Raw genomic sequence first — 26,274 nt, forward strand, 5'->3', positions numbered from 1 at the left:
AAACATACACAACTTACATTACTAAAACAACAGAGGACAGGAGAAGAGTGGAGAGGAATTTTTATGACAACCCTGTGACAGCTCTGTTAAACGGATCATTAGTACTGTAACAGAACACCGTCACCCGGCCCTTCACTGCTAGATCTGGTTATCCCGGGAGACCAGGTCTGAGTGCTATTAGCATGGTACACTGAGCGCCCAGGCACTCAGAAAGGTTGCACACGCACATAGACAAACACACACTCACTCACTGGTAACCCCAGTTCAGTTAATGTCACATCTGCTCCTGACACCCCCCCTAGTGGTCATCCGGTGTCTGCTTGACCTGCAGTCATTCCCCCAGTACGTGTGTTCTCTCTCTCTCTCTCTCTCTCTGTCTGTGTGTCTGTGTGTCTGTGTGTCTGTGTGTCTGTGTGTCTGTGTGTCTGTGTGTCTGTGTGTCTGTGTGTCTGTGTGCCTGTGTGCCTGTGTGTGATTGGAGACAGGTGTGCCGGAGTCAGAGCAGATCCCTACCATCTGCAACTCGTTCCATTATCAAGACCTCTACAAATACTCAGTTCTGCCAGATCGTAATCTCTGCTCATTTTGCCGCCCTGACTCTGGCTCTTGTTCCACATCTCACCTCCCTGCTACCCTGTTCTGTACTCACCACACCACCACTCCCTTGGATTCCGGTCCAGACCTGTTTACCCTGTCCCAACCCAGCACACTCCAACTTCAGCCTCCACATCTGGTTTCCTACAACTCATTCAAGCTTCCCCGGATCTGCGCTCCATATCTCCCTGTGTTACAATAAATACCTTGGTTCATTCATTTCTGTTTCCTGGTCTGAGTCTGCTCTTGGGTTCCGCTGTGCTGCTTTGCTTAACAGTACGATCTGGCCAAGATATGAACCCAGCAGACTTGGACACTCTCCACCAAATGCTCATTGGTCAAGGCGCCCTGCTCAATCAACATGACCAAGCGCTTAAAACCCTTCTGGAGACAATCAATGAGTTTACCCGGCACCCATCTGTCCTACAGAGTCAAACCTACGCCTTAAGCTCACAACCTGTCCCAAGTCCCTCCTCTCCGCCACGGGAGCAGCTTGTTCCTACTCCAGAGCACTTCGATGGTAATCTCGGAACTTGCAGAGCCTTTTTAGTATAATGTTCACTATGTTCACTAGTATTTGAGCAACTCTTATGCTAGTGAACGAGCCAAGATTATGTTTTTGATTGGTTGCCTCTGTGGAGCAGCGCTTTCCTTGGCCACTGCTGTGTGGGAGAGACAGTCACCCATTTGTTCTCCTATAGTAGATTCACGGAGGAGATGAGGAAGAATTTTACCACCCAGTTTGCAGAAAGGACGCTGCTAAAACGACTCCTGTCCCTCCGTCAAGGCTCCCAGAGTGTTGCTGAAATGGCATGTGAGTTCCGCACCTTCGCCGCAGAGAGCGGCTGGGATGAGGAGCCTCTTCAGCGAGCATTCCTGAACTCACTCACTGAAACTGTATCCCAACGCCAGGCATGTTCTGAACCTGAACCTATGCAGCTCGGCCGGACCGCCTATGTCCAGAGGAGAGGCAGCGGCGTGTCCATACTAGGAGCTGTCTATACTGTGGCCAGGTTGGTCACCTGGTTTCCACTTGTTCCCTGCGTCCAGTAAGAAGAGGCTCGGGTGATATGGGGACAATACTATTGAGTCAAATTGCCTGCCCATCTTCCACCAGACCCCTGTTTGAGGCCAACCTTGTGTGGCAGAGTCAGGCTTTTCCTTCCTTTTGGACCGAGCTGTTGTCAACCAGTTGGGCCCGGACACTGTTCCTCTTAATTCACCTCTCGATGCCTACGCTCTCAATGGTAAGCTTCTCTCCCATGTCTGTGAGAACCGTTCCAGTCATCCTGCGTCTCTCTGGTAATCACCAAGAAAAGATCAGTTTCCACATAATCGACAGTCCCTACTCTCCTCTGGTTCTGGGCCATCCATGGTTAAAACTACACAACCCACAGATTGACTGTAGCACTGGGAGGGTTACTACTTGGAGTACATTTTGTCATTCCAAATGTCTACATTCTGTCCTTCCACCTGCCTTGTCTGTACCCCAGTTCATTCCAGAACCCCCGGACCTGTCTTCTGTTCCTCCAGAGTATCACAGTTTAACTCATGTATTCAGTAAGCACCACACCCCGCCTCTGCCGCCTCATTGCTCGTGCGACTGTGCTATTGAACTCCAGCCTGGAGCTCCCCTCCCCAGTAGTCGGTTGTATAACCTTTCTCGCCCCAGATCTAAGAATACCAAGCCTGACGCCTTCTCCCGTCAGTTCACCGCAGACAACACAGGTACCGAGGCAGAAACCATTATGCCATCCTCCTGCATCGTTGCTGCTGTCTCCTGGGAGATCGAGTCCTGTATTCGTCAGGCTCAGCTGGACCAGTCGGATCCAGGAAATGGTCCTTGAATGGCTCTGTTTGTGCCAGTTTCAGTTCGCTCTGAAATTCTTCAGTGGGCCCATGCTACTCACCTCACCTGTCACCCTGGTATGAACCGGACTGTCGCCTTCCTGCGGCAGCGATTTTGGTGGTCCACCATGGTGCCTGCTCGGTCTGTGCCCGGAACTAAACCTCCATCAAACCTACGTCCGGTCGGCTTCGCCCTCTTCCCATACCCAGTCGCCCCTGGTCACACATAGCTCAGGACTTCGTCACTGGCCTCCCTCCATCTAACAGTAGATCTAACAGTAACTCAGTCCAGGACCACAGGCGCTGTTGTCATTGCACCTGGAGGAGGGTCCGGTCTTTTATTCGTGCCTCCGCCAGGACCCAATCCCAAGCTAACCGTTGCTTCAGCTCCAGTCTACACTCCAGGTCAAAAGGATTTCCATACCTCCCTGTGTTACAATAAATACCTTGGTCATTCATCTGTTTCCTCGTCTGAGTCTGCTCTTGGGCTCCCCTGTGCTGCTCTGCTTAACAGTTAAAAGCCATGTGCTCTCTCTTTGTGTGTGTGTAGAATTCTGCATGCAGAGTCTCAATTTGGTGTTTGTCCCATGTTGTGAATTCTTGGTTGGTGAGCAGACCCCAGACCTCACAACCACGAAGGGAAATGAGTTCTGTAACTGATTCAAGTATTTTTTGCCAGATCCTAATTTGTATGTTGCATTTTATGTTCCTTTTGATGGCATAGAAGGCCCTTCTTGCCTTGTCTCTCAGACCATGCAAAGCTTTGTGGAAGTTACCTGTGGCGCTGATGTTTAGGCCGAGGTATGTATAGTTTTTTGTGTGCTCTAGGGCAACGGTGTCTAGATGGAATTTGTATTTGTGGTCCTGATGACTGGACCTTTTTTGCAACACCATTATTTTTGTCTTACTGAGATTTACAGTCAGGGCCCAGGGCTGACAGAATCTGTGCAGAAGATCTAGGTGCTGCTGTAGGCCCTCCTTGGTTGGTGACAGAAGCACCAGATCATCAGTAGACATTTGATTTCAGATTCTAGCTGGGTGAGGCCGGGTGCTGCAGACTGTTCTAGTGTCCTTGCCAATTCGTTGATATATATGTTGAAGAGGGTGGGGCTTAAGCTGCATCCCTGTCTCACCCCACGTCCCTGTGTTTTTGGCTAACTTTAACCACACACTTTTTGTTTGTGTACATGGTTTTTATAATGTCATATATGTTTCCCTCAACACCACTTTACATCAATTTGGATAGCAGACCCTCATGCCAAAATTGACTTGCAGGGTGAATACGTGGTCTGTCGTACAGTTATTATTATGATATTATTGTAATTTTTTATTTTTGGGGAGGGGACAATTTGACATTTGCTCGGTACATTGTTTTCACTGACGAAATTAAGAGTCTGCTGATTTTCCCAAGGTTGCTGTTGACGCATAGCCCACAGTAGTTATTAGGGTCAAATATTTCTCTCCACTTTTGTGGATTGGGGTGATCAGTCCTTGTTTCCAAATTATGGGGAAGATGCCAGAGCTAAGGATGACGTTAAAGAGTTTTAGTATAGCCAATTGGAATTTGTGGTCTGTATATTTTATCATTTCATTGAGGATACCATCAACACCACAGGCCTTTTTGGGTTGGAAGGTTTGTATTTTGTCCTGTAGTTCAGTCAATGTAATTGGAGAATCCAGTGTGTTCTGGTAGTCTTTAATAGCTGATTCCAAGACTTGTATTTGATCATGTATATGTTTTTGCAGTTTGTTCTTTGTTATTGGGCCAAAATAGATTGGAGAAGTGGTTTACCCATACATCTCTGTTTTGGATAGATAACTCTTCGTGTTGTTCATCAGTTTTCCAATTTTCCCAGAAGTGGTTAGTCTATGGACTCTTCAATGACAATCAGCTGATTTGTGACACGTTGTTCATTTTTTTGTAGTGTATTTCTGTATTGTTTTAGTGATTCACCATAGTGAAGGCGTAGACTCAGGTTTTCTGGGTATCTGTTTTTGATTGGATCGGTTTCTCAATTTCTTTCTTAGGTTTTTGCAATTTTCATCAAACCATTTGTCATTGTTGATCATTTTCTCCGGTTTTCTGTTTGAAATGAATAGATTTGATAGGGAAGCTGAGAAGACAAATATACTTTTTAGGTTTTCTACTGCCAAGGTTCCGACTTCACTATTGCAGTGGAACGTTTTGTCCAGGAAGTTGTCTAAAAGGGATTGAATATGTTGTTGCCTAATTGTTTTTTTTTGTAGGTTTCCACACTGCTTTCCTTTATATTATTCAGTTCCTTTGGCTATGATTCCTCATGATTGAGTATTGCTCTGTTCAAGTAGACTGTGATTTTGCTGTGATCTGATCACAGTCCCTGGTTTCAGTGGGCTGACTGTGAACGCTCTGAGAGCTATAGGTGTACCTACCATAGCAGTCCAATCGAAGCCTACCATTAACTATGTACGTACCCAGCGTGCAACAGAGCTGCAGGAGTTGTGACCTGTTTTAGTTGGTGCAGTGCTTAAGCATTTCAGTCAATAGAGTCCAATCCAATGTTGATAATGAAATCCAGTTTATTTCAGTAGTAATAATAATAATAATAATAGAATCCTGTATACAGTTACAACACTACTGCTGTTGTATTGCGGAAACTTAGGTAGATACATTTAATTCAATAAAAATACGAATATATAAAAAATAATGGATAGTAAATAATCAACATAATGTACATGAATGATGGTTACACTATGTAGTACTTGTAAGTTATATACAATGTACATACTTCAGGGGAACTAATGGTAATGGGATGTCCCTCAGTCTATGGCAATCCTATACATATCTGGCAATCATATTTGCGTTTTCTCACTCACCCAGAATAACTCACAGCTTTATGTCATTGGTAAATGCCCAGAGGTTGGGAATTGATTTAGATATTTTCTTCAAAAGATATTAGCTTATTTGGGAGTATTTCTCACAGTAGAGAAAAATGTACATCTCTGTCTCTACCTCCCCTGTGGTGCAGTGACCACATAGACACTCCTCTTGGGTTAGCCATGTCTTTGTGTGTCTCCCTTTTTCTATACCCTATTAATTGGTGGTTCGCTGAGCGTTTATTTGGTCAGGATCAGTTTCTGTTTTGTATCTCTGAGAGACTAGAGATATTCTGCCAATTAGTATTCTCTGTTGAGGGTCAAATAGCAATTTAGTTCATTCTGTGTTTTTGTTTCATTTTCCCAATTAGTCTAATAGGAGGATTTAGTTTCTGTAACAATTTGATTGATTTTCCTGTGTGTTTTGATAATAGGGTTGTTTAGTGATTTTAACAGCTGACATAAGGGACTCGTTTCAGGGCTCAGCTCTTGGGTTTCCAGTGCTTTGAATTGTAAGGATGTTTGGGGGCTTAATTTCAAATGGTGCCAACATTTTAGTATCGTTTTCTTTATATTTACAATTCAAAGGAATCTTCCGAGTTCCGCTTTGCATGTATTATTTGGTACTTTCTTTTGGATATTTTGGATAATTTGTCTCCCAATGCGTATAATCGGAATTAAAGGTTGGACCCCAAACCTCGCTTCCATATAGTGCAATTGGTCTAATTACACTATTGAATATTTTGCACCAGATTTGGAGAGGAATATTTATTTTTGACAATATTATTTTATTGAGTTAAATGTTTTGCAGACCTTTTCTTTTGAAGCATTCACTGCTAGACCAAATCCAACGGAGAAGCTGCTTTTTTTCTCCCAAGTTGTTCTCTCTCTCTCTCTCTCTCTCTCTCTCTCTCTCTCTCTCTCTCTCTCTCTCTCTCTCTCTCTCTCTCTCTCTCTCTCTCTCTCTCTCTCTCTCTCTCTCTCTCTCTCTCTCTCTCTCTCTCTCTCTCTCAAACATGAACAACCTCCATCCCTCTCTCTCTCTCTCTCTCTCTCTCTCTCTCTCAAACATGAACAACCTCCATCTCTCTTTCTCTCTCTCCTCAGATCTCAGCCCTGAACATTTCTCTCAACAAGGGATCCGCTCCACCACCTGGCAAACAGCTTTGAACCGCTGGAAGTGGACTCTGTGGCCCTAGGACCCCGCTCTGGTCATAGAGACTCCGATGCCAGGCAAGTGATTGCCAACATCAAACAAAAGGGCGACAACATCAGTCCCTTAACCCATATCCATCCGTCTGAAGCTGCCTTACCATCGTACTTCCGCGACTTTGGACCACTGAGCCAACGGAGGCCCTTGTCTGGATGAAATCAGGACTCTGCTCTGAAAAAGCGTTAGATTTTCAGTTTTGTGAGTGACCGCAGTTCCTAAAAAGGGACAGTCTGCACCCAAACAGGACGGGAGCTTGGATACCGAGTGCTAACATTGAAAAGGGATTTAAAAAGTGATGGGATACCAGTCCTTGGCCCAAACAGATAACCTTGTATTGAGTCTTGTGTTATTCCACATACTCATATGAGGCATAGACCAAATGGCACAGTTTTAAAGCAATCTTGTGTCTACAGTGCCTTCTGAAAATATTCAGACCCATTGACTTTTTCAACATTTTGTTACGTTACAGCCTTATTCCAAAATTCATCATCAATCTACACACAATACTAAATAATGACAAACCAAAAAAAAGTGCACATGTATTACAAATACAAAATGGAACTATCACATTTACATAAATATTCAGACCATTTACTCAGTACTTTATTGAAGCACCTTTGGCTGGGGTTACAGCATCGAGTCTTCTTGGGTATGACGCTACAAGCTTGGTACACCTGTATTGGGGAGTTTCTCCCATTGTTCTCTGCAGATCCTCTCAAGCCCTGTCAGGTTGGATGGGGAGCGTCGCTGCACAGCTATTTTCAGGTCTCTCCAGAGATGATTGATTGGGTTCAAGTCCAGGCTCTGGTTGTTGTCCTGATGGAAAGTGAACCTTTGCCCCAGTCAGAGGTCCTGTGCGTTCTGGAGCAGTTTTTCATCAAGGATCTCGCTGTACTTTGCTCCGTTATTCTTTGCCTCGATGCTGACTAGTCTCCCAGTCCCTGCTGCTGAAAAACATCCCCACAGCATGATGCTGCCACCACCATGCATCACCGTAGGGATGGTGCCAGGTTTCCTCTTGACGTGACGCTTGGCATTCAGGCCAAAGAGTTCAATCTTGGTTTCATCAGATCAGAGAATCTTGTTTCTCATGGTCTGAGAGTCTTTAGGGGCCTTTTGGCAAACTCCAAGCAGGTTGTCATGTGCCTTTTACTGAGGAGTAGTTTCCGTCTGGCCACTCTACCATAAAGGCCTGATTGGTGGAGGGCTGCAGAGATGGTTGTTCTTCTGGAAATTTCTCTCATCTCCACAGAGGAACTCAAGGTGACCATCGGGTTCTTGGTCAACTCCCTGACCAATGCCTTCTCCCCCGATTGCTCAGTTTGGCCAGGTGGCCAGCTCTAAGAAGAGTGTGGGTGGTTCCAAACTATTTTAATTTAAGAATGATGAAGGCCACTGTGTTCTTGGGGACCTTCAATGATGCAGAAATGTTTTGGTACCCTTCCCCAGATCTGTGCCTCGACACAATCCTGTCTCGGAGCTCCACTGACAATTCCTTCGACCTCATGGCTTGGTTTTTGAGATGCAATGTCAACTGTGGGACCTTATATAGACAGGTGTGTGCCTTTCCAAATCATGTCCAATCAATTACATTTACCACAGGTGGACTCCAAGTTATAGAAACATCTTAAGGATGATCAATGGAAACAGGATGCACCTGAGCTCAATTTCGAGTCTCATAGCACAAGGTCTGAATATTTAAGTACAGTAAATAAGGTATTTCTATTTGTTAGTTTTAATACATTTGCTAAAATTAAAATAAAACTATTTTCGCTTTGCCGTTATGGGGTATTGTTTGTAGATTTAACTCAACCAACCTGCACCAACTTAGGACACCCTGAAAAATCGACTTTTTTGGATATCATTTTGACAAACACCCCAGAAGCACACAGCCAATAGATTCAGCACGGGTTCAAGCTTTAGAACCCAGTTCCTACATTTTAATATAAAAATGGATTTTATCGAACAAAACTATGCTATATTTTATCTCTGGGACACTCAGGATGACAAATCACAGCCAGATTACTGAATGTAAGTACATTATTTACCTTCAGAGGTGAATGTATCAAACCATGCCGTGATAAAAGTTTTTTGTTGTTGTGCACTCTCCTCAAACAATAACATGGGATTTTATCACTGTAATATCTACTGTAAATTGGACAGTGCAGTTAGATTAACAAGAATTTAAGCTTTCTGCCCATATAAGACATGTCTATGTCCTGGGAAATGTTCTTTTTACTTACAATGTCATTCTAATCACATTTGTGCACGTCAGCTCAACCGGTGGAGGGACACCTATCCCGTAGAGGTTAAACCTTTGGATGCTGTCTACAATAGCGCCCTTTGCTTTATCACTGGTGACAGTATTAATACGCATCACTGCATCCTGTATCACACGGTTGGCTGGTCCTTATTAAAGTCCCATAGGTCACTTCCTTACTCCCTCATTGTTTACAAAGCTCTACGACACAAGCTTTCCGACTTACCTAACTTCATTGTTGAAGTATTAAAACATGATTTACAAAACATGTTCACAGGGTTGGTTAACTCTTGAGGTTCCTCGGGGATCCACCAAATTAGGTAAATCCGCCTTTAGTTTTTAAGATTGCAATTTGCAGAGCTCATTAAAATGTGATGCTCTGGAGCCTCTCAGGCAGTTGAGTGTTGTTTGAGGACCTAGTTGCTGAGAAATTGAACTGTTCTTTATGATGGTGTTTTTGCATATTTGTGTGTATTGTAATGTATTTATGCATGTGTAGTTTTAATTATCTCAATGTGTATTGTGTACCAGGGCTCACCTGGAAATGAGACCCTCGGTCTCAGTGTTGACTCCCTGTTAAAATAAACGTTCAATAAAACAAAATCTCTCTCTCTGACTGCCCCCCCCCCCTCCTTCCCTTCCTCCCACTCTCAATCTGCTTTGATCAGTCTCAGAGGAACATGGTTCTAGTAGATGCAGAACAGCATGTACTAGAGAACAGAAGAAGGAGCGAATGATGGAATGCTGGATTAGAGAGAGAGAGAGGGAGAGAGAGAGAAAGAGAGAAAGAGAGAGAGCGAGAAAGGGAATGAAAGTAGAGATGTGGAGAGGGGGAAGATGAGGGATAGAGGAGAGAGCAGGGTCTCTATATTCCTCAAAGCTCCTGCTTTTCAACGTCAATATTCAAAGTTTGACTCATCTTCTCATCTTTTCCTATCCTCTTCCAACTTAGGTCATCATGTCTAACTTCACCCCTACCCTCTACTATACCACACACTCACTTACAGCATTATAATACCAGCTACACCATCTCAGTTCTTAGTAGAGTGGTACAAAAAAGTGATGGCTTACCAATGACCTGGAAAAGCTTTTGAACACACACACACACACACACACACACACACACACACACACACACACACACACACACACACACACACACACACACACACACACACACACACACACACACACACACACACACACACACACACACACACACACACACACACACACACACACACACACACACACACACACACACACCATTAGGCATGGAAGCTGGTTGCTCTGAAGTTGAGGCCAGGGTCAGTTGAAGAGTCCACTAAGCCAGGGAGAATGAAAGCACTTTTCTGCCTCATCACCATGCTAAACCCACTGTGAAGGAAGCACAGCCACAGGCAGGTTAGCGCTGATGCTAATGGATAATGCTAATGTCCTCCAGTAGCTCTCTGGCTCATTGGCCTGGTTAAGGGGATACAAAGTTAGAGGGAAGAGTTTATCAGGGTGACAAGAAGGGACAGCTGTGTGTCTGTCTGTCTGTCTGTCTCTCTGTCTCTGTCTCTGTCTCTGTCTCTCTCTCTCTCTCTCTCTCTCTCGCTCTCTCGCTCTCTCGCTCTCGCTCTCAAATTCAAGCTGCTTTATTGGCATGAAAAACATTGTGTCAATATTGCCAAAGCAACAATGTATACAATATACATTGTAATAAAAAAAACAAAAAAACAACTATAACTAACTTATAACTAAATAAAAATAATAATAATAAAAACGGTACCATAGAGGCACAGAATAATTTAGAGGAAAAACAAAAAGAAATGGAGGAACTTATTCAAGAAAGATCCAGTGTAATATATTATAAAAATAAAGCGAACTGGATGGAATATGGGGAAAAATGCACCAAATTCTTTTTCAATCTTCAATATAGAAATGCTACCAAAAAAAATGTATTAAAACTTGTGACAAATGATGGAGTCACGCATGATTCACCAAATGATATTTTGAAAGAGGAAGTAAAGTACTTTAAGAATATGTTTTCGTTTCAGGCTCCTCCATCTCCACTAACTGAAACTAATTGTATGGATTTTTTTCCTATTAATAATGTAAAATTAACATCTGAACAGAAAGACTCATGTGAAGGCCAAATTACAGAGGAGGAACTGCTTGTTGCAATTGGGGCCTTTAAAGATGGGAAAACTCCAGGGCTGGATGGCATACCAGTGGAAGTATACAAAACGTTTTTTGATATACTCAAAGGACCATTATTAACTTGTTTTAACCACTCCTATATAAATGGTAGATTATCAGACACACAACAAGAAGGTCTGATATCGTTATTACTGAAACAGGACCCAAGTGGTATATATAAAGATCCAGTCCAATTAAAAAATTGGAGACCTCTTACACTTCAGTGTTGTGATGCAAAAATCCTAGCAAAATGCTTGGCGCATAGAATAAAAAAAGTTTTGTCAGATATTATTCATCCTAATCAGACAGGTTTTTTACATGGACGATACATTGGAGATAATATAAGGCAAGTACTGGAAACAATAGAACACTATGAGATATCGGGGACACCAGGCCTGGTTTTCATAGCTGATTTTGAAAAGGCTTTTGATAAAGTACGACTGGAGTTTATATATAAATGCCTAGAATATTTCAATTTTGGGGAATCTCTTATAAAATGGGTTAAAATTATGTATAGTAACCCTAGGTGTAAAATAGTAAATAATGGCTACATCTCAGAAAGTTTTAAACTATCTAGAGGAGTAAAACAAGGTTGTCCACTATCGGCATATCTATTTATTATTGCCATCGAAATGTTAGCTGTTAAAATTAGATCAAACATTAATATTAAAGGATTAGAAATCCATGGCTTAAAAACTAAGGTGTCATTGTACGCTGATGATTCATGTTTTCTTTTAAAACCACAACTAGAGTCTCTCCAGGGCCTCATAGAGGATCTAGATACCTTTGCTATCCTCTCTGGATTAAAACCAAATTATGATAAATGTACCATATTACGTATTGGATCACTAAAAAATACACATTTTATATTGCCATGTAGTTTACCAATTAAATGGTCTGACGGAGATGTGGACATACTCGGTATAAAAATCCCAAAAGAAAGAAATGATCTCACTCCAATAAATTTTTATAGAAAGTTAGCAAAAATAGATAAGATCTTGCTACCATGGAAAGGAAAATACCTGTCTATTTGTGGAAAAATCACCCTAATTAACTCTTTAGTCATATCACAGTTTACCTATTTGCTTATGGTTTTGCCTACACCTAGTGACCTGTTTTTTAAATTATATGAACAAAAAATATTCAATTTTATTTGGAACGGCAAGCCAGATAAAATTAAAAGGGCCTATTTATATAACGAATATGAATTCGGAGGGCAGAAATTATTAAATATTAAAGCATTAGACCTCTCACTAAAGGCATCGGTCATACAAAAGTTATACATAAATCCAAACTGGTTCTCTAGTAAACTGGTACGAATGTCTCATCCTATGTTCAAGAAGGGCCTTTTTCCCTTTATTCAGATTACACCTGCTCATTTTCGGCTGTTTGAAAAGGAAATGATCTCCAAAATATCCTTATTCTTTAAACAAGCCTTAGAAAGTTGGTTGCAATTTCAGTTTAATCCACCTGAAAGGACGGAACAAATAGTACAACAAATATTGTGGTTAAATTCAAATATAATAATTGATAAAAAAACTGTATTTATCGAAGAAATGTTTAAAAAAGGTATAGTTTTTGTGAATGATATCATAAATAGGACTGGTGGAGTTATGTCACACATGCAGCTAACACAGACATATGGAAAAGTCTGCTCTACCCAAAATTACAACCAATTAATTGCAGCATTACCACAAAAATGGAAGAGGCAAGTAGAAGGGGAAAAAAGTAAGGAACTTGTATGTCGGCCCTGTATTAAAGAACAAAAATGGTTAAAGAAAAGTGTGATAAATAAAAACATATACCAATTTCATTTAAGGACCAAAAAACTAACAGCTGTGCCATACAAATTGCAAAATAGTTGGGAAGAGATTTTCGATGTACCCATTCCATGGCACATGGTTTATGAATTGATACGCAAAACAACGCCGGATTCAAAACTTCGAATTTTTCAATATAAATTACTGTACAAAATTCTTGCAACTAATAGAATGTTATATATATGGGGGATACAATCTTCCCAGCTCTGCAGATTCTGTTGTGAGGAGGCAGAGTCATTAGATCATTTATTTTGGTATTGTCCATATGTAGCTCGTTTTTGGTCACAGGTCCAGGAATGGCTGAAGAATTGCAACATTTGCCTAAAACTAACGCTACAGATAGCAATACTGGGGGATTTGAAAAGCCATAGTCAATCAATCAATAATATAATAATTATTTTGGCAAAGATGTTTATTTTTAATTTACAATCTGTAGAAGCTATGAGAATAGGAAGGTTCAGGTCTTTTGTGAAGCATCACAGCACAGTTGAGAAATGTATGGCAAATAGAAATCCGAAATGGATGATGTTGGAAGATAGATGGGAGGGGTTGGGTGGAGCTGAAGGGTGGGACTAATAACAAGATAAACAATATAGGGCATACGGGATCTGTGAAATGTGTATAGGTGCGGAGCTTTTGTGAAATAGCACAGTTACAAGTGGAAATAAAATTGGATGGACAACAGAAATAGAGGAAGGACTAAGAACAAATAAGAGAGAACTATTGTAAAGTGGACTGTGTCTGTAAGATAGGTATAAGATGTAGAAATTGAAGGTAAAAGCAGAAGTGTTTATAAGTTTACTCCATATGGGGGTTTGGTGGTAGAGTCGCGGGGAATAATAATAAAGGCATATTCTTTAAAAAAGTATGTATGTCTATATAGGTATGTGTATGTATATATGTGTATATGTATGCATACGTGTATGGATATATATATTTACCCAAAAAATATGGGGGAATGGAAATGATGCAGACAATTACATTGGAAGCAACATTCTTTCCGCAATACTAAGCTGATCCACCCATAAAAAAAAAAAAAAAAAAAAAAAAAAAACGTATAACTAAATAACGGTCATCGTCACCATTACATCGGTACTACTATCATCATTACCACCACTACCACCACCACCATCATTAAACTGCTATCATTACCATTACCACCCATACCACTACTATTTGGAATGATAAACAACAATAATAATAGTAATAACAATAACAGTAATAACAATAACAGTCATAATAAGTAAGTTACTGCTTACTATGCAGATGCTATTATTCAGTGTCCCTCAGGCTATGGCAGGCAAATACATATTTGGCTGCAAGAGGAGCCATTGCTCCTTTGCCCATGAGTATTTTTAGTTTTTCCTCTGGGTTTAATAAGTTAAAATTTGGAATAAATGTAGTCATTTCTGTGAATAATGAATCTCTTGGTGAGGAATATTTATCACAGTAAAGGAGAAAGTGCATCTCTGTTTCTACCTCCCCTGTCGTGCGTCTCTCTCTCTCTCACTCACACACACACGCACACACGCGCACTGACCTGAGCGGTTGTTGGGTGAGGTTCGTACGGGGGACACAGAAGGGGTGCGAGAGGAGGAGTAGGGTCTCTGTCTGTCTCTCTCTATGGTAGAGGCAGAACCAACAAAGTGATACTGAGAGTATCCATCCTGTGAGAGAGAAAAGGAGAGAGCGATATACATAGAGAGACAGAAAGAGAGAGAAAGAGAGAGAAAGATGTTTAAAGTACAAAGACATTAACAAATCCATCCTACACAACACACACAGACAGATACAGTATGTTAAAACGTCTTCACAATAAAACACACATACTGATCCCTGTCCGGTCCTTCATCAGATGTATGATATAACAAAGTACAGCAGCTGTTGTTTTCATATAATGACTGTAAATAGAAGAGACAGAACTCTCAGCTGGGTTCCAGCTCCAATTAAGTAATTGTCTAACGATGCTTTTCTACCTAAACAACCCAAAACTTCACTCACATAATTGCTGCTGTATAATTAAGCAATAACTCTGTGTTGTGTCGTGCCTAAGAACAGCCCTTAGCACATTGGCAACATACCACAAACCCCAGAGGTGCCTTATTGCTTTTATAAGCTGGGTATCAACGTAATTAGAACAGTAAAAATAATGTTTTTGTCATACCTGTGGTATACAGTCTGATGATATACCACGGCTTTTAGCCAATCACCATTCAGGGCTCGAACCACCCAGTTTATAATTACTGTGTTGATATGATGGAAGTTATAAAAGTCTTCCGTGAAGAATAAAAACAGGATAACTAAAAACAACACCTAAGAAATCATAAAACATTAAACATTAGGATTGGCTATAGAAGATCCATAACCCTTGCAGTTAATACTGATATACTGTAACTACCAAGACTGTTCTGGCATCACTATTTCTCAATCATGTGGGAACTCCCTCTCCACCTGCATGCCATGATACACCTTATACTTTATCTGCACACACACACACACACACACACACACACACACACACACACACACACACACACACACACACACACACACACACACACACACACACACACACACACACACACACACACACACACACACACACACACACACACACACACACACACACACACACACACACACACACACACACACACACACACACAATCCTGCCCTGCCCTGCCCTGCCCTGCCCTGCCCTGCCCTGCCTGTGACATGCTTGTTTCCTGCTGAGCTCCTGAAGGATCAAAGATGCCCCACTTTCTTTCACTCTCTCTTCTCTCCCCTCTTGCCTCCTATCCCATATCTCCTCCTATCCCATATCCCTCTCTCCTCCAATCCCCTCTCTCCACTCCTCTCTCCCTATCTCCTCTCTCTCCTCTAGTCCCATCCCCTCTCTCCTCCTATCCCTCTCTCCTCTCTCCTGATATCCCCTCTCTCTCCTCCTATCCCCTCTCTCGCCTCCTCTCTCCTACTATCCCTTCTCTCCTCCTATCCCCTCTCTCCACTCCTCTCTCCCTATCCCCTCTCTCCTCCTATCTCCTCTCATCCTATCCCCTCTCTCCACACCTCCTATTCCCTCTCTCCACACCTCCTATCCCCTCTCCCCTCTCCTCTCTCTGGCCTCCTCTCTCCTCCTACCCCCTCTCTCCTTCTATCCCCTCTCTCCTCCTTCCTCCTATCCCCTCTCCTCCTATCCCCCTCTCTCCTCTCCTCTCATTACCCTTACTCATTTTACTCTCTCCATCTCTATCTTTACCTCTCTCTCCCTCCACCCCCCCTCTCTCACTAATCTTCCTCTCCCTCTCTTCTTTCTATCCCTCCCTCTCTACATCCCTCCATGCCACAGCTCCCCACTGGCAAGGAGAGAGTTTTGTTGCCAAGCGACCATTGTGCCTGTTGTGTCTAAGGCCATTGGACAGGTAAAGCTTTTCCAGGCCGTAAGAATGCAAGGGACGAGGCAATTATAGCACACATTATAGCACATGTTATAGCCCTATGCACAAGGTGAGTGTCAGAGCTTGTGTTAGTGTCTGTTTGTGTGATGCATTTAGGCTGAGTAAAAGTTACGACAGATTGGTCTGTCCGGACAGGCATCACCCACGGCCATTTCTGTTGATTCACCACACTCATTCAATTTCACACTTTTTAACATTCAGCGTTGTATGCTTTACTTTCCCCCCAAATCAAATCCCCTTTCTGTTTTCACTGAGACGGCTGTATGTGTGTGTGTTTGTGTGTGTGTGCGTGTTTGTCTGTGTGTGTATGTGTGTGTGTGTGTGTGTGTGTGTGTGTGTGTGTGTGTGTGTGTGTGTGTGTGTGTGTGTGTGTGTGTGTGTGTGTGTGTGTGTGTGTGTGTTTGTCTGTGTGTGTATGTGTGTGTGTGTGTGTGTGTATGCGTGTGTGTGTGCGTGTGTGTGTGTGTGTGTGTGTGTGTGTGTGTGTGCGTGTTTGTCTGTGTGTGTGTGTGTGTGTGTATGCGTGTGTGTGTGCGTGTGTGTGTGTGTGTGTGTGTGTGTGTATGTGTGTGTGTGTGTGTGTGTGTGTATGAGTGTGTGTGTGCGTGTGTGTGTGTGTGTGTGTGTGTGTGTGTGTATGTGTGTGAGTGTTTGTCTGTGTGTGTGTGCGTGTGTGTGTATGTGTGTGTGTGTGTGTGTGTGTGTGTGTGTGTGTGAGTGTGTGTGTGTGTGTGTGAAATTAGTCGTGACTCTTTCTCACAGAAAAAGGTCTATTCCACATCAAAGTGGGAATGGGATTGAAGACAATAGGATGAGAGTGTTTGATGTTAGACATATTTCATATTTAAGTGTTGAGCCACTTAGAGTAACGGGAATACAGGATTTAATAACACATTTCAACTACACTGATCTTACTACATAACTCCTAAGCCAAATAATGTACGGCTAAAGGGACTATTTCAAAGACATCTAGAGACACTTTCCCCATTCACACCATCCTTCTATGACACCATCCTCCATCACATCATCTTTTCATCACACCATCCTTCATCATACCATACTTCATCATACCATCCCTCCATCACTTCATCCTTCATCACATCATCCTTCATCACACAATCCTTCATCACACAATCCTTACATCACACCATCCTTCATCATACCATACTTCCATGATATCATCCTTCCATCACACCATCCTTCATCATATCATCACACCATATTTCATCATACCATACTTACGTCACACCATCCTTCATCATACCATACTTACGTCACACCATCCTTCATCATACCATACTTCCATCACACCATCCTTCATGATAGCATCCTTCCATCACATCATCTTTCCATCACACCATCCTTCCTCACACCATCTTTCCATCATATCATCACACCATCCTTCATCACACCATCCTTCATCATAGCATCTTTCCATCACACCATCTTTCCATCACACCATCTTTCCATCATACCATCCTTCATCACACCATCCTTCATGATAGCATCTTTCCATCACACCATCTTTCCATCACACCATCTTTCCATCATACCATCCTTCATCACATCATCCTTCATCACACCATCCTTCCATCACACCATCCTTCATCACAACATCCTTCATCACACCATCCTTCCATCACACCATCCTTCCATCACACCATCCTTCATCACACCATCCTTCATCACACCATCCTTCATCACAACATCCTTCATCACACCATCCTTCCATCACACCATCCTTCCATCACACCATCCTTCCATCACACCATCCTTCAAACACATCATCCTTCCAACACATCATCCTTCCATCACACCATCCTTCCATGACACCGTCCTTCCCAGCTGATGTTCTCTGGTTCTAGACTATGGTTAGACTGGGAACCATGCAGAGCTACACATGTAGTTCAGCACATGTTTATACACGCATAAGCCTCACACCCTATAAATCCAACACACACATGACGCATGTACACAGTATGCCTGTGACCTTCATGTGTTACGCATAATGACCTGACTAACGTCAGCTGTCAGAGCTAGCTCAATGGGATAATATTCTGTGTTTGCTGTATATGCTGTTGCCTAGCCTCAGGTAGACTGTAGATATCACACTATTGGTTTGAACTGAGTGTGTTTCTGTGCTCCTTAGCAGCCCAAACAGTTAGTGTCTCTGACTCTGCCGTGGGCACTTGTTGATGTCAGAAAAAGGATAGATAAAAGAGACAGCTGACTGTCTTGCCGTTTCAGATTTAACAACCCTTGAATGGACCGAGAATGAGAGAAAGACAAAGAGACAGAAAGAGAGAGACAAAGAGACAAAGAGACACAGAGGAGAGGAGAGAGAGCAGAGCAAGAGACAGCGTGTCAGAGAAACAGTGAGACAGTGAGACAGAGGCAGAGTGAGCAGAGAGAGACATAGACAGAGAACGAGAGAGCGAGAGAGATCGAGAGAGAAAGCAGAGAGAGCGAGAGAGACAGAGAGCAAAGAGTAGAGAAAACAGACATATAGAGAAAGCATTGGGTAGAGAAAGCATTGGGTATAGAAAGCATTGGGTAGAGAAAGCATTGGGTAGAGAAAGCATTGGGTAGAGAAAGCATTGGGTAGAGAAAGCATTGGGTAGAGAAAGCATTGGGTAGAGAAAGCATTGGGTAGAGAAAGCATTGGGTAGAGAAAGCATTGGGTAGAGAAAGTGAAATAGAGGGAGATAGACACAGTTATACAGTGCTTTCAGAAAGTATTCAAAACCCATGTCAAAGTCTCAAAGTGGAATTATGTTTATAGAATATTTTACAAATTAAATTAAAAATGAAAAGCTGGAATGTCTTGAGTATCCAACCCTTTTGCTATGGCATAAATACGTTCAGGAGTAAAGATTTGCTGAACAAGTCACATAATAAGTTACATGGACTCACTCTCTGTGCAATTATAGAGTTTAACATGATTTTTGAATGACTACCTCATCTCTGTACCCTACACATACAATTATCTGTAAGGTCCCTCAGTCGAGCAGTGAATTTCAAACACAAATAAAATCAGAAAGACCAGGGAGTTTTCCAATGCTAGAAGGGCCCCTATTGGTAGAAGGGCCCCTATTGGTAGAAGGGCCTCTATTGGTAGAAGGGCCTCTATTGGTAGAAGGGCCTCTATTGGTAGAAGGGCCTCTATTGGTAGAAGGGCCTCTATTGGTAGAAGGGCCTCTATTGGTAGATGGGCACATATTGGTAGATGGGCACATATTGGTAGAAGGGCCTCTATTGGTAGAAGGGCCTCTATTGGTAGAAGGGCCTCTATTGGTAGAAGGGCCTCTATTGGTAGAAGGGCACATATTGGTAGGACACCTTTTGGCACACATTGAATATCCCTTTGAGCATGGTGCAAGTTATTAATTACACTTTGGATGGTGTATCAATACACCCAGTCACTACAAAGATACAGGCGTCCTTCCTAACTCAGCTGCCCCAGAGGAAGGAAACCACTCAGCGATTTCACCATGAGTCCAATGGTGACTTTAAAACAGTTACAGAGCTTAATGGCTGTGATAGGAGAAAACTGAGGATGGATCAACAACAGTGTAGTTACTCCACAATACTAACCTAAATGGCAGAGTGAAAAGAAGGAAGCCTGTACAGAATAATTTCAACACATGCATCCTGTTTGCAACAAGGCACTAAAGTAAAACAGAAAAAAAATGTGTCAAATAAATGAACTTTATGTCCTGAATACAAAGTGTTACCTTTTATGGCAAATCCAACACAACACATCACTGAGTACCATTCTTCATATTTTCAAGCATGGTGGTGGCTGCATCATGTTATGGATATGATTGTCATAAGCAAGGGCTATGGAGTTTTTTAGTACAAAAAGAAATGGAATAGAGCTAAGCACAGGAAAAATCATAGAGGAAAACCTGGTTGAGTCTGCTTTCCAGCAGACATTGGGAGACAAATTCCCCTTTCAACAGGGACAATAACCTAAAACACAAGGCCAAATATACACTGAAGTTGTTTACCAAGAAGACAGTGAATGTTCCTGAGTGGCCGAGTTACAGTGTGGATAAGGGACAGCTCACACACACACACACACACACACACACACACACACACACACACACACACACACACACACACACACACACACACACACACACACACACACACACACACACACACACACACACAAAATACCATTATTACACACACACACTACACCCCACACTACAATTATTACACAGATACACACGCACACACACTACACCACACACTGCTAGTATTACACCAAACACACACACACATACTACTAATATTGCACAACATACACACACAAACACACAAACACTATTAATATTATACAACACAAACACACACACTACTAATATTACACACACACACACACACACACATTACTAATATTACATACACACTACTAATAATATACAACACAAACACACACACACACACAAAACTAAAATTACAACACACACACACACACACACACACACACACACACACACACACACACACACACACACACACACACACACACACACACACACACACACACACACACACAATCATGAAATCACAAGTGAAATATACCAAAACACAGCTTAGCTTGTTGTTAATCCACCTATCGTGTCAGATTTTGACAATATGCTTTACAGTGAAAGCAATCCAAGCGTTTGTGAGTTTATCAATCACTAGACAAAACAGTAAGAACAGCTAGCCGCAAATTAGCTTGGTCACGAAAGTCAGAAAAGCAATAAAATTCATCGCTTACCTTTGATGATCTTCAGATGTTTGCACTCACGAGACTCCCAGTTACACAATACATTTTCTTTTTGTTCGATAAAGATTATTTTTATAAACCAAAAACCGCCATTTGGTTTGTGAGCTATGTTCAGAAAACCACAGGCTCGTTCCGGTCCTGAAGGGCAGACAAAAATTCCAAAAAGTATCCGTAATGTTCGTAGAAACATGTCAAACGTTTTTTATAAATCAATCCTCAGGTTGTTTTTAACATACATAATCGATAACATTTCAACAGGACAGTAAACTATTCAATACTACAGAGAAATAAAATGTCGAGCTACAACTCTCGGGCGCATGAACTAATCAAAGGACACCTGACGCGTTTTGATAAATCTCGCTCATTTTTCAAAATAAAAGCTTGGAACTATGTCTAAAGCCTGGTCACAGCCTGAAGAAGCCATTGGAAAAGGAATCTGGTTGATACCCCTTTAAATGGAGGATGGGCAAGCAATGGAACAGGGATTTTTCCAAATAAAAGGCACTTCTGGTTTGGATTTCCTCAGGTTTTCGCCCTCAAAATCAGTTCTGTTATACTCACAGACAATATTGTGACAGTTTTGGAAACTTTAGAGTTTTTCTATCCTAATCTCTCAATTACATGCATATTCTAGCATCTGGGCCTGAGAAATAGTCTGTTTACCTTTGGAACATTATTTGTCCAAACATAAAAATAGTGCCCCCTAGCTGAAAGAGGTTAACCTGTTTCCACTCGTTTTGACATCTTGGGGAGATGAGATTCGTAGGCTGAACAATTATAGGATACGGGCGTAGAAAGTCTGAGTTTATTCAGTAGGCCCATTGAGTAATGACCGGTCGTAGCTTTGTGGTATATGGTAAGTCCCGGAAGTCAAACCCGAACAGGTTGGTCCCTGGAGACGGTAAGTCCTAGGGTATAAATCCCGAGTAGGTTGGTTATTGCTAGTACCATGAAGTATAGAGTAAGTCCTGAGCAGGATAGTTCCTGTAGAGAGTAAGTCTCATAGATAAAGTCCCGAGCAGGATAGTTCCTGTAGAAGGTAAATCTCATAGAGAGAGGGGAAGTCCTGAACAGGGTGGAGGGAAAACCCTAGTGTAGTGGTGTATTGGCCAGACCCATAAGGAGGGTGGAAGCCCAGTCGCAGATACGCAGGGTGTGTGTGTGTATGTGTGTGTGTGTGTGTGTGTGTGTGTGTGTGTGTGTGTGTGTGTGTGTGTGTGTGTGTGTGTGTGTGTGTGTATGAATGTTTGAACAAGATACGTCTGTAGTAACGATAGCAATAAGAGAAAGGTCGGTTTATGATCTCTGGGGAGGGGGAACCATGACAGATTATGTGGAAATAGGAGGACAAATGTGAATCGTGTTGGTAATGTGTATTATCAACAACAGTGATATTTGAGGCTCAGCAGTGGAATCAGACCTTAGGTCATTTGTATTCTCCAGTGATACATTTGCAGATGCTACAGTATTGGTTCTAATACAAGGTATTAAGTGCCGTGACCAATTAATAGGCACAAATACCATAACTATTCTCCAGGGAAGTGGGTGGCGATACCTTTGAAAATGGTTAACCTCTCTTGGGTACGTGAGACGTTAGCGTCCCACCTCTTCAACAGCCAGTGAAACTGCTGGGCGCCAAATTCAAATACAGAAATACTCATTATAAAAATTCAGAAAACAAAACATATTTTACATAGGTTTAAAGATTAACTTCTTGTGAATCCAACCACGGTGTCAGATTTAAAAAATGCTTTACGGCGAAAGCATACCTTACGATTATTTGAGAACATAGCCCAGCAGACAAGTCATTACAAACAGTAACCGGCCAAGTAGAAGAGTTACACAAGTCAGAAATAGAGATAAAATTAATCCCTTACCTTTGATGATCTTCATATGGTTGCACTCAGCAGACATTAATTTACTCAATAAATGTTCCTTTTGTTCGATAAAGTCTTATATCCAAAAACCTCCGTTTACAAATCCAAATTGTATCTGTAAAGTTCATAGAAACATGTCAAACGATGTTTATATTCAATCATCGGGTTGTTTTTAGCCAAAATAATTGATAATATTTCAACCGGACAATAACGTCGTCAATATAATAGGTAACAAGAAAGGCACTCTCTCGGTCGTGCGCATGAACAAGCTCTGTGACACTTTAGGGTCCACTCGTTCAGACTGCTCTTACTTCCTCATTTTTCAGAATACAAGCCTGAAACAATTTCTAAAGACTGTTGACATCTAGTGGAAGGCATAGGAACTGCAATTTGAGTCCTAAGTCAATGGATACTGTAATGGCATTGAATAGAAAACTACAAAACCAACAAACAAAAAAACTACTTCCCGAATGTATTTTTCTCTGGTTTTTGCCTACCAAATCAGTTCTGTTATACTCACAGACACTATTTTAACAGTTTTGGAAACTTTAGAGTGTTTTCTATCCAAATCTACCAGTTATATGCATATCATATCTTCTGGGCCCGAGAAGCAGGCAGTTTAGTTTGGGCATGCTTTTCATCCAAAATTCCGAATGCTGCCCCCTACCCTAGAGAAGTTAACATTCTCAGATTCTCCCTGTAGAACGGAGCTAGAGGATTTTAATAAAACCATGGAGGCGCTGAAAGAAGTGCACAAGCATTCTACCAATACGGCTTGAATATCGGAACATTTTAGCAAATTAGATAAAATTGGGCAACATATCCCTGCTGACGGAGAATTCAAATCAAATAAAGAATTCAGGGAGGCAATTATGACTTGGCACAAAGACATAAAACCAGAATCAAAAGCTCAATATACCAGCGTTTTGATGTCAGCCTTCTATCAACAAAAAATATAAACCGATGAACCCGGAATTAGTACATGTACTCAGCTGCAAAAAGACTGGGTACGGGAGTACATTGATATCATTTGTATGTCGGCTTTGATGGCAGGTTTGAAACCTGTGATCAAAACGGCATTTGCGGGGGTAGTGGATGAAATAGAGCAAGCTGCTTTGAGAGTTCACTTCGCAGACGTGCGAGGGGTTAATATGGCCACAGCGAAAGTCACTAACTATAGATTCAATGGCCAAGATAAGACAAAGAAACGTAGTGGAAAATCATCAAAGCGTAGGGAGACAGAGTCCTGTTTTAGGTGTGGGGCCGTTGGGCATCGGAAAAGGGAGTGTAAAGTAGGAATGGAGCCTGCTGCATTCGGAGGAAATGCTGCCATGCAAGCGTTTGTGTCTTTTTCAAAAGAACAGCAGCAAACCCTCGAGGGCAGCGGGACAGGAACATTTAACATAGCAGTGCATGGCTTCGGTTCGATCGATAGTAGTTCATAGAGATTACAGTTTCTATGTGAAAGAAGACGTCTGAGAACATGTCTTACCCAACTTTTTAATAGATGCCAGGGATCAAATATCACTGATTTCTAATGATGAGAAATTGGCTAAATTTGCCACCGGAAAAAAGTATATTAGGTTGAAGAATCGAGGCAAAATGCCAAGGGGATGGATTCTAAAGATGTAACAAATTTAAATTATCTGGCAGAACACTCCTGGTAACTCAGAGAACCTTGGGAGGGTTTTAAACTCATGAGACATTTTATGTTGTTATGAAATAGATTTCTAGAATGGACGAAAAGGTGGAGGGGTCACGAGGAATTAGCATAAGGGTTACCAAACCTAAAATGTACTTTACATTTTTTTATTCATGAACATTTTGGTGCGGTGGTTATGGAGAATCATGAGGAAAAAAGACCTGTGAATCATTGGACTTGGTGGCGAGTCGCCGTGTGTAATTCTAGTACTAAATAAAAGGTACACAAACGTTGGGGTGGATTTAAACAAACGTTTATTGATTGGAGTAAGAACAGTGGATTTACCATTATCATGTTTGGTTTATAATTAATACTTTTGGATTGCTGATTAACTTTTTATGGCTGCAGGGGCAGTATTGAGTAGCTCTGATTAACCTGTTTGGGCTGCAAGGGGCAGTATTGAGTAGCCAGATAAAATGTGCCCATTTCAAATGGCCTCGTACTCAATTCTTGCTCGTACAATATGCATATTATTATTACTATTGGATAGAAAACACTCTCTAGTTTCTAAAACCGTTTGAATTATATCTGTGAGTCAAACAGAACTCATTTGGCACAAACTTCCTGACCAGGAAGTGGAAAGTCTGAAATAGATGCTCTGTTCTACTTCCTGCCTATACATGGGCATGATACGTAAGAGTATACGTGCACTTCATAGACCTTCCGCTGGATGTCAAGAGGCTGTGAGAGAAGAAATTTCGTGTTTATCTTGGTCTGAATTGGAATACAAGCTCTTTGTATGACGTGTCCCTCATTTCCGGTACTCTTGGGAGCGCGAGGTGGACAGTGGGATTGCCTTCTGTTTAGCTGCCGTTATGGACGACTACTATCTCCAGCTCTGATTTTATTTGATACATGTGACCATATCATCGTAAAGTATGTTTTTTCAATATAGTTTAATCAGATTATTGAAAAATGTTCGGGAGTTTTGCCGTGTTCCGTTCTCTGACTTTGTTGACGATGGAGAGATCCGTGCCACTTGGCTAGTGTGCGTGCTAAATGAAGAGGGAAAGTTGCCATTCTAAATCCAAACAACGACTGTTCTGGACAAAGGACACCTTGTCCAACATTCTGATGAAAGATCAGCAAAAGTAAGAAACATTTTATGATGCTATTTCATATATCTTTTGTAGTCGTCGGCGCCCAAGTGTTTCTGGCTATTGTGCTAAGCTAATATAACACTACATTTTGTTTTCGCTGTAAAACACTTAATAAATCGGAAATATTGGCTGGAATCACAAGATGCCTGTCTTTCATTTGCTGTACACTATGTATTTTTCAGAAATGTTTTATGATGAGTAATTAGGTATTTGACGTTGGTGTCTGTAAGTTTTATGGCTGCTTTCGGTGCAATTTCTGATTGTAGCTGCAATGTAAACTATGATTTATACCTGAAATATGCACATTTTTCTAACAAAACATATGCTATACAATAAATATGTTATCAGACTGTCATCTGATGAAGTTGTTTCTTGGTTAGTGGCTATTTATATCTTTATTTGGTCGAATTTGTAAGAGCTGTCGCTCTCCTCATCCTCGGATGAGGTGAGGAGAGAAGGATCTTCTGACCAAAATGCGGGTTCAGGGAAATATGCCATCTTTATTATAAATTACAAACGATGAAGATGGTAACACGAAACAAAACAAAACACTTTCAAGACTACAAAATAACAAAA

The 26,274-nt window shown here is 41.6% G+C and overlaps 1 protein-coding gene across 1 annotated transcript in view; it reads right to left on the reverse strand.

Moving 5' to 3' along the window:
- The window catches only part of LOC129858897 (catenin delta-2-like), a 522,672-nt gene that overhangs the window by 15,235 nt on the left and 481,163 nt on the right, over nt 1–26,274 (reverse strand). The window contains exon 18 of the mRNA XM_055928130.1: nt 14,316–14,442. Within this exon, the coding sequence (XP_055784105.1) occupies nt 14,316–14,442 (127 nt within the window). The remainder of the gene's footprint in view (nt 1–14,315; nt 14,443–26,274) is intronic.

Source organism: Salvelinus fontinalis, chromosome 7 (assembly GCF_029448725.1).
Source record: "Salvelinus fontinalis isolate EN_2023a chromosome 7, ASM2944872v1, whole genome shotgun sequence".
NCBI lineage: Eukaryota > Metazoa > Chordata > Actinopteri > Salmoniformes > Salmonidae > Salvelinus > Salvelinus fontinalis.